This window comes from Artibeus jamaicensis, unplaced genomic scaffold, assembly GCF_021234435.1.
Source record: "Artibeus jamaicensis isolate MK-2021 breed Jamaican fruit bat unplaced genomic scaffold, CSHL_Jam_final contig_1015, whole genome shotgun sequence".
NCBI lineage: Eukaryota > Metazoa > Chordata > Mammalia > Chiroptera > Phyllostomidae > Artibeus > Artibeus jamaicensis.
Window position 1 is genome coordinate 11,549,885 of NW_026521194.1, and position 10,283 is coordinate 11,560,167.

The following is a 10,283-nucleotide window of genomic DNA, read 5'->3' on the forward strand; positions in this document are numbered from 1 at the left end:
ATACAAACAGAGTTAGTACTACCCATGTATAATGTGCATCCATATTTTTCCCTCAAAAATTTGGGCAAAAAGTGAGCATGATACATGGCAAAATACAGTATATTCATGTATGTGGTTTCTAGGCTTCTGAAGAGGCTGTTGCAGGAACTCAGATACAGAGTGAAGAGTGTTAGGTTAAGATATCGATGGTACAAACAGTCAGAAGAGCAACATGTTAAAGATACTCCAAGGAAATAATAATAGATTACTAAGTTGATGTATGGCCTAACATTTAGAAATTGAAGAGAATTTTAGGGCAAGCTGTGAAAAAATGTAGTGTTATTTGAATGAGGTTTTTCCTAGACAGTGCTGTTGAAATCTAGCTTCGTTAGCCAATATAAATTGAGCAGCTAATTCTTGGCCTTTTGGAAGAGTTCTAAGATTTTTAAAAAATGCAGTTTCTAAAAGTAATCTCTGAAAAAGTTTATGTGAGCTGAGAGGATAATCTGACATCTGAAATACCATTCCACAGAACTTTTTTTTTACAGGAAAGATTATAATGACTTTTTAAGTGCCTATCAACGTAGAATGCTTTGGAATTTTCATTACCTTTTCATTTGTTTTCTCTTTGACATTCATAAAAGTTTTCATCTCATCTTTGCAAGCTGTTCGTTTCAAAACGTACCCATTATTTACACTGTAGTGTCATTTTCAGCGGAATGAGCTTCAGTGTTTTTCTTGGCTCTTGCTCACGTGTGACTTGTGAAATCTGTATCACCTGACATTGCCAAGTACATTTTCCTTTTGGTTCCCTCAGGACCAGCACCTCAGCATGCTAGAGTATCACGTACCAGTCACGGCAGGAGGAGTAGCGAACATTTTTGATCTGCTGGAAACCAACAAGGCCGCTTTGAATATCACAAACTTCTTAGTGAGCCAGACTACTCTGGAAGAGGTGAGCAGGGGCACAACATCACATTAATTATGACGCATTCTGTTTGTCTTTACAGTGACATTCCATCTGCTTTTAGTTGAAGGAATATCTAATCTACCTGAAAAATTTAGCGTCATTTGTGTCTAACCACACTTTGGGATGTTAGGGAACAAATATTAAAAGTATGATGGTAACTATTTTTAAGAGACACAAGAAAGTTTTTTTTCTTTTTACAAGATATCTATATCCATCAAGTTTTGTGTATGTGTAAAGCAACAAAACATTACTTCCACATGTGAAACCAAACACTTTCCTTATTTTCTCCTTGATGGGTTTTTTATACAACATTTCCATTGATGGGCTTCCTGGGTTAGAGTAGATGGGGTATCTAGAGGGTTTGGTGCCAGAGGGTTCGATCGGCTACATGCATGAAACCGAAGTGACAAAGGCAGAATTCTTCTGTTTTAGTCATGTCTTAATTACATTTGTGTTCAGCAACTTGAGGCTTCCTTGGGCATCCTTTATTAATTATATCAATTAATACAATTAATTAATTGTACTGTATTAATTTTATTTGGCTCAACGAACCTGTTGTATAGGGCATTTAATCACATCTTACTAAAATGGGCCTAAAAGTGAGGCCTTCTGGGCATATGGTGCTACACTTTATGAATAATATTCTATGGGGGCTTTAGACAAGTGTTCCTTTTCTAATACAGAATAGTTGGCCTTTGGCTTGTAACTAACACCAGCACCACGTCCAGCACAAAATAGACTCTCAGTATTTTCTAGATGACTTGATGACTAATAGATTTAATAATTTAAGCACAGTGATAAAGATCTGTCTGTTAACTAATTGGCTTACTGAACATAAAGTTAATGTGAAATTCGACACAAATTTTATTTTAATTCATTAACTCCTGAAAGGAGTGAAATTTCTTCCAATAGCACCATACAAGTATTTTATAAGGGCTTGAGTGTGTTTATACTTGATAGAGATACAGATCATATAAATATAAGTGGCTATAGCTATTCAATTATAATGCTGGATTTTTTATGATTATAAATATAGTTATAGAGACAGGTATTATTTTCAAACTCCAATTAAATCTGAATACCTAAAGGAAGGACTCCTAGTGAGAGTGTGTATATAAGTGTTGACATGGACTATAAAACCTAATATTTTTATTTGATTTTACGGGCCACGTGAGTGCAAGCATGCATATGTGTGTGTGCCTGTGTGAATGAACCTAATTCCTTCCTTTTGCTTCCCAAGCACTAATGCCTTTATTTCCCTTGAAAAAACTAGGTTTTCATCAACTTTGCCAGAGACCAGAAATCCTATGGAACTGCTGATACCAGTAGCCAGGCGTCCACCATAAGCGTTGACTCACAGGACGATCGGCTGTAGTCTTAGCGTCTCCAGCACGCTGATCTCAGCAAAGCCAGTGGCTTCATTTTGAGGAAGAATGGTGGAAGACATCACTTTCTTGAAGATACTACTTCCCTCAAATATCTTAATTTTGAAGTATTGTACTGTATAGAAACTTTCAATTGTGTAAGACTAGCAAATAACTATAAGCAGAAAGTTTTCTTTCTAAGGTCACTGAATGTTGTTGCTACTAAAATGAATTCCTCTCTACTCAACACTGTGAGCATGCTAATGTATATGGTGGTGATTTTGATGCCAAAATGAACCACCTGCAGATATATGTCTTAATTTATTACTTTCAATAAAAAAGAGAGCTGAAAAAGCATGGTTATTAGTGGATGAAGACTTAGAGTGGAAAAGTAAGGTAGGTTGGGGTAGGTAGAATTGGGAGAGCAAACAAAGTATTTCCAGAAAACATCAGCATGAACATCATCATGAATACATGTATCTACTGTGACGCGCAAAGTGCTAGGGGCCAGATTAGCAGCGCAGGAAGCAGTGGGCACAGTGTCCACAAAGAATATGTCATTTTCTCTACCTGTAAATACTTGGAGACGCACTGAACCAACCCCTGCCAAATGGCTTTCTACAAGAATGCCGTAGGAGGGCAGTTTACCCTGGCGGTAAACAGAACTTAGAGGTATCCTTGCCGTGCCTTGACAATAGGAAGGCAGAGGTAGAGCAAGAAGCTGCTTGCTCTTCAGGGAAAAATGGGTGTGTCAGCTGGGCAGATACAAATCCCGAAAACCGATGTAGAATCTCTGTGCTGCTGGCGGGCAAGGTCACTTTTTTTTAAGCTCTTACAAAAAGCTTCACATTCTGGGTCTCTCTGCAGGAAAGACTCCTGTGGAGGAAAAGTGAATATGAAGATAATTTTCAGCTAATCACCCAGCTGACCCAGAATTATCTTTATGGCTGTAGGATTGACTTCATAATAATGCCAAGTAATATGACCCTCAGGGAAGGTGTTTTATGTAACATTTGTGTGTGTGTGTGTGCATGTGTAAATTTGCCAGTTCGGGCATGAGTATTTTTGTTTTTGGAAATTAATAAACTCGAGGTTCAGAAAAAGAAACAATTTATGAAAGCATTTCATTGGTTAGAGAAGAACCAGGAACCTAAAAACTGGAGCCATGTGGCTGACAAGGTCCCATAAGATCTGCTCCTTCTCTCATCCCTTTCTCTGATCTCATCCCCTTCATTCTTCTCAGCTTAGCATCTAGCCATTCCAGCCTCTGCAGTTTTTCTGGAGCAGAACCAAGTTCCTTCCCATGTCCAGGCCTTTGCTTATGTTTTTCCCCCCATTTGAAATGCTGTTTTCCGACTCTTTACTCCTAGCTAACAGTCTTCAGAAATGTCATTCTTTCTCTGAGAAGCTTTCCTTCCCTGTGTTCTCAGTGTCAATTCAGTCCCCCACCCCGTTCTACTACTGTGCTTACTGTACCTCATACTTTTCCATCAGAGCATGCATCCCGATTTGTGATATATCCAGACTAACAATATACTTGTATATCTCAACAGTTGGCAACAAAATTTCTCTTAGGATAAAAAAATATCTTTGTTGACTATAATGTATAAATAAACCTTTGGAGTAGAAGGTGTAATTCTAAGAGGATAAGTGTGTTCAAGAGCTCAAATGACAAAAAAAAAAAAAGAAGGAGAAAGAGAGAGAGAGAAAGAAAGAAAGGAAGGAAGGAAGGAAAAGAAAGAAAGAGAAGGAAGGAAGGAAGGAAGGAAGGAAGGAAGGAAGGAAGGAAGGAAGGAAGGAAGGAAGGAAAGGAAAGGAAAGGAAAGGAAGGAAGGGAAGGAAGGAAGAAAGAAAAAAAGTCAGGCTTCCATGAAAGAATAAAGGGATGGGATTTGTTTATTTTTCATTGTGTTCATTATTGCAGCCATTGGTTGGTTGCTGACTTCTGAGCAATGATAGGGTGGAAAGCAAAGGGAAAGGAGAGAAAAGAAGGGGAGGAAGGAGGAACCAGCGAGGTGATGGAAGGCTGAGTACTGGAGAGAGAAAAAAGTCCAGTGAGGAAGTGGAGGGGTTGAATGGATTTCTAACCCCCAAATATCCAAATGTGTCTTCACTTTCATGTGTTGTGCAGCCATGCTGTGGACTGTGCTCATTACCCATAAATCTTCGTTAAAGTCAGCCACATTTACAAAGGTTGTATATGAACGAGCACCTAGTGGAAACTGAGCAGGGGATGTGTTAATGTCTTCTCTGAAAGGAGTGCTAAACAACTGTTTCAGCACAGAGAAGGGGGAGGTTCCCAGATGCATGCGTAATGGAGCTTTTGATCCCAAAGAACCCGGGTCTGGATGTTTCAGTCCATCTTATCTGCCTCTCAGCAGGCAAGGAGGCCCCGGTTGCCTTGGGACAATAGTAATTCCATTTTTGTTTGAGTATGTATTTAGTATTTCTCTCCCTCCCTGGACATGAAGCTCTATGAATACAGAAGGTCTATTTTATCTTCCTCCTGTTCCCACCAGTACCTACACGCACAATAAATATTTGTGGCACTCAGTTAATATTTGTTGGTTAAATGGATGAATAAACAAATAAAAGAGAAATGAAAGAGAGGCTGGCATACAGGCATGAAAACCAAGCATCTGCATTCTGGGTAAGTCTCTGAAATGCAGTGAAGTTTTTCAGGAGGTAGTTTATTCACGGAGAAGAAAAAGGAGAGACAATGCTTGATTCCATGATACAGAAATTACTGTGATTTGATCTAGATGGGAGGATTTTGGGTATCTTTTTTGAAATCAGAATTCTAGTGCTTTCTTCTTGGTCTTTTTGCCTGTAGAATGTATGATATATAAGAATTTCATGGTACATTTTTACATATAAGTAAGGAACATACATGGAAAACAACTGGACCCGTATCCCTTCAGTGTTCTCTGTGAGAGATGGCGGGGTGGGGACATGGGGCAGGCTTCTGTCCTCTCACCCCCGTGGGACCCTACGAGCCTGCTGGCTTCATGTGGGTAAGCTTCTCAACCGAAGTACTTAAATACAATGACAGCAAACCAGAAGGGAATGTTTCCTTTAGCGTCATTTGTTGCAAAGCTGGTCTGTCACGCCCTTGCTTGTAAACCCAGACTGGTTTTCCATAAACTGTAGGATTAAATGTGAGCTCCTCCACTGATCCTCAAAGAGTTTCATAATCCAGCCCTCAGTGCCCCCACCTCTCTTCCTCCTGTAGGTCTGCGATCACATAGTCTCTTTAGAGAAACCTTCCCAGAGAGCCTCTGGCAGCATTAGTTGTTCTGTCCTCTGTTAGAAAGGCATTGTGTGCATGCTCTGCAGAGGCACCTCCATTGTAACTCATCTCTGCATGTCTCTCTCTTCCCTTTACACTCTAAGTTCCTGACGAGCAGTTTTCTTCATCATCGCCACTCCCATATTCAACAGGCTACCAACATATTGGTGCTCAATAAGGCTTTGAAGGACCAAACAAGTCTATTTCAATTTACAAATACTTTCGTGATTTTTTGCTTTCCCTTTTTTGCAGTTATGTTTATTTTAGTTTGAGGCGGCTTGCTATGAAAATTTAAAGTAACTGCCAGAGAAATTAATTAAATGAAAATGTTGACTCTGCATAAAGCATACTTCATTAAAATGTCAAGCATGGGGCATGCTATTATTTTATTAACAGTTTTACCTAATAAGTCATCTGCCCAAGTGTATTAAAATGAAAATATCACTTAAAATCAAATACTTTCACTCAGATAGAGTTATTTATGCTTAGTCACTCCTATTACACTGTTTAAAAAGAACGCTAAAGTAAGATATATAGTTAAGACAACCCCAGCCAGCACCTACCGACAATTGGTTATATGTGAGACACTGAGTCCAATGCGCCACACTTTTTATATTCTTCCTTAATTTTCACAACATACTTTCAACTTATGAGCCTTTTTTTTTAATTGACAAGGAGACCGAAGGTTGGAAAAGGTCATTATCTTGCCCAGAATCAAACAACAAAAAAGTAAACTTGACTCCAAGAACCCCCTCCTCCCCTGAAAAAGCACTCGAATATGTTGACTTGGATCCGTACATTCACTAACAACTTAGACATGAGCTTCACGAGCTGTGTGTATGTCGGGTTGACCCAGTAAGACGACTGCTGGCCCCGGTGGCTCCGGTTACTGCTACTCCATTGCCGCTGCAGCACGGGTCTCGGGCACGTGAGGAGGCTGTCCCTGCCCATCCTCTTCCACGGGAAAGCCTTTCCTTCCACCCATTCAATGTGATATTTCTCACTGAGAACCCCAACCATGTCAGCTACACATGTATTTACTAATCATTCACGTGCATTTTAACGCAAAAGGGTTTACTTAGCACTTACTGGGGATTTTGTTGTTGCTATTGTTTTTAATAGGACATAATTTTGTTATTTGACTCCTCCGTCCTTTTATATCTATTTCCATTTTTATGTTTTGTTATTCCATTCCCATGGGAGCACAGACTCCCAGTGTAAGGGAGCCAGCTCTATGAAATGGTCTCCCTCCTAAACAAATCATATCTGAAGTGGCTCTTTCAATACCTCAAAACAAATGCTCAGTTTTTGTTACATGGGGTCCATTGAGAAGTTTCTAGTGAAAGAGAAAAGCCCCTACTTAAACTGCCACCCTTGGCAACTGAGCAGAGTCATGTTTAGTACTACCAGAGAAGTTTTCCTTTCCTTTGTTAAAGCAATTCAGTTACTAAATGAAGATATTTATTCGGTACATATTATTGGACTACAAATTACAAGCAACACATACTGACACTTTCTATCTGGTCCTTCGCTGAGATGCATACTAAGAAGCACGAACAAACTCAGGAAATTTTCCTTTTACATTAATCTGCTTTAAGAAGGTATCTCGTCCCGTCTTAGGTAGAGCATTAAGAATACTTTCCCATTTTTCTCAAAATACAGAGTTCTCCCCAAATCTTTCCTTGATAATAAAATTAAAGAATAAATCATTTATCCTTATTAAACAGAGAGCTTACAACCTTTCTTGACAAATGCGACCTGTTTAGCATTCTCAGCTCCCTCTGTGAACGGGGAATCTGTAACCTGATTTCTGAGTGTCAAGTGCATTATGGAGAGTTAGCATTCTGGCTTGTGTTTTTTGTTAAATATTCTTTTGCAAATCTGACTAAGGAGAGAGACAGGCTGTCAGAGTGTAGCGAACACACCAAGATGCCTCCCAGTTATCCTCGCTCCCTGTTCTCATGTTCTTGAGTGATTAATTGCCTCATTTAAGTGTGGGTGGAGCCTGTGGCTTGCTTCTGACCAATGGCTTATGGGTCAGGCGGAGATTACTTTATGCAAGAGTGGAACTTCCCCAGGAGGTCACGTTGGGGAGGCCCACTGGCAAGGGACTGCAGGCGCCTCTGGCCAACAAATGTAAGGAACAAAGACGGCCTCCAGCTGACAGCCAGCAAGACACGGAGCCCCTCAGTCTGACCACCTGCAAGGCACTGAACGCTGCCAGCAATCACCTGAGTTTGGAAATAGATTCTTCCCCAGCTGAGCATATGGTTGACAGAACTAACCCCGGCCCACACCTTGATTGCTGCCTTGTTTAAGAACATTTTTCTCGGAAGTATTTCTTCTCAAAGTATGTACCTCTACTCATTACTCAGTGGAGTAAGTAAATAGCAATCCTATTCACCTGATCTTCAAAATGATTTTTCCTCATCTCTCTCTACAAAATGTGTTATCCCTCTGGTTGACGTTTGTTTACACCTATGCCATTGTTATAAGTCACAGAAGGTCATCCTCCATATCATCATCGGGTGCTGGCAGACCAATCTCAATTTAATAATAGCTAACATTTATATTACAAAGTTTATAGTTACATTCTTTACAAAGCAACTTTATATGTACAAAACCATGTGACTCTCACAGGAACAGCCCTGTGAAGTGTTATTGTCCCTAGATAGAGAAATAGAATCAAAGGAATTAAATAACTCACTGCAACGAACACAATGTATTAAATTATAATAGCTAGCTATATTATTTGCTTGCCCTAAATTATTTTATGATTTCTGTGGCTTTCTTGCTCCTGTTCAAGGTTGTCTCAATGAAGCCATCAACGATGGTGGCCCCACTCTGTCCCAGCAATTAGGTTAGTCACGGGACTCCACAATAAGGTTAGTGATTGACATGTGACTCCAGCAAAGTTAGCAACCACCGTTTATTAATATTTAGATTTTGGGAAAGCTATTTCCTCTTTTGGTGATTGCTGCACTGAGCGGAGATGAGTCTAGGGCTCCCAGTTGCCTTCATGTCTGTAATATTACAAAGAGCTTGCATACCAGATAAAGTCAAGTAGAGATAAGCAGAACTGACAAATGGAGCAGTAAACCAAGTTCTGATGAGCTTTGTTTTTTTTAACCACAGGATCCAGCCAAGCCTGAAGGACCACTCTGAAAGCTTTGGAGAACAAACTACAGTGAGGCCAAGTGGAAGTCAAGGCAACCTAGGATACCGTGCAGCAGAATAAGGTGATAGCAGAGATGGTGAGAAAGAGTCAGATCAACGTGTATTGTGGAGGCAAAAAATGACAGGACTTGTTTAGTGAGGAATATGCAAGAAGAAAAGGGAGACAGGAATGAATTCAAAGGTTTTGATCTGAGCAATAGAACAAACAGAGTTGTCGTTTATTGAAGTACGTTGAAAGTGGAGAGGCCGAGGCGGCTGTAGGAGAAAAAAATTAAGAGCTGGGTTTATGGTACATCAAGTTTAAGATGCTTGTTAGACATTCTAGAAGAAATATTGAGTGATCCAATAGATCAATACATCTGGAGTTCAGAAACATGTTCATACTGGAGAAAAAACTGTGGAGGTCATTGGCATATAGATGGAAATTCAAGCCGCAAATCTGGATGGGATTATTCTGCCAGATGAGCACGCCCAAAGCAGAGAAACTGTCTAACGGGGGAATTACACTATTTTTCAAGTAGAAAAGGAACATCCAGAAACAATGTGTAACATGGAAGCCAAGCGGGAAAAGTGTTTCCGAAAATGAGGGAGTGACCAACCTTGTCTAGACAGCTGCTTGGGCAAATCAAAATAAAAACTGAAAATTGACCATTGGATTTGACATGTTCATGGGTGACCAGGACAAGTGAAGTTTCTGTGGAATGATAGGAAAGGAGGCTTAGGAATGAGTTCAGTTAAAAAAAAAATAGAAGGAGAAGTGGAGAGGAAGTACATAATTGACTTCTTCAAAGAGTAAGGGAAAGGGGAGCAGAGAGACAGGCAGAAGTTGGAGAATTGCTAGTTATCAGGAGAGTTTGTATATTCTATGGGAGCAGGAAAGAATCAAGGTTCCCAGGGGTAGTTCCAAGGGCCTCTGACAGTGTCCAGGGTGGTTAATATTCCCTGTTCCCTGGATACTATTTTCCTTGTTAGGATTAATGACTGAAGCCTGGACTTACCTGGTTTGTGATTTGGTCTTCCATGGCTTGGTCAGAATCTGGTAGTGCTTCCTGTATGTTTGTTACATGTTCCATTTCTCCCTCAGGGACCGCAGGTCACCCTTCACTCGGAGGTCACCTAGTCCTGTAGGAACACTGCCCTCAAGTCAGTTCCCGTGCCAGACTCAGTAGTAGGTGCCAAGCCAAGACCCAGTGTCTTTTTATTGAACCATCCCTTGCAGTCTAGTTTACTTTGACGTGGCAGGTCCCAGAGTAACATACAGTAGCTCACCTTCCACATTAAACTCAGTTACTGAAGACTGAACACACAGAGACACGCACACTCTCGTTTCAAAGCACAGAGTGTAGAAAATTAGCCCTAAATTCGTTCTTCACTTCTCTTACCTCCTGTCTCCCTTGTCTTTAATTTCCCAGAACAAAAAGCCAGCAAGCCTTCTCTACATCAGATCCCCCTTCTACAAGGAACAACAAATAGTAAGACTGAAAGTATATATTTTTTATATTAT

General features: G+C 40.2%; 1 protein-coding gene across 1 annotated transcript in view; it reads left to right on the top strand.

Annotated features, from left to right (window-relative positions):
• The window catches only part of ABCA12 (ATP binding cassette subfamily A member 12), a 172,669-nt gene extending 169,270 nt beyond the window's left edge, over positions 1-3,399 (top strand). The window contains exons 52-53 of the mRNA XM_053656453.1: positions 797-934; positions 2,223-3,399. Of these exons, the coding sequence (XP_053512428.1) occupies positions 797-934; positions 2,223-2,324 (240 nt within the window). The 3' untranslated portion in view covers positions 2,325-3,399. The remainder of the gene's footprint in view (positions 1-796; positions 935-2,222) is intronic.
• Positions 3,400-10,283: the final 6,884 nt, after the last annotated feature.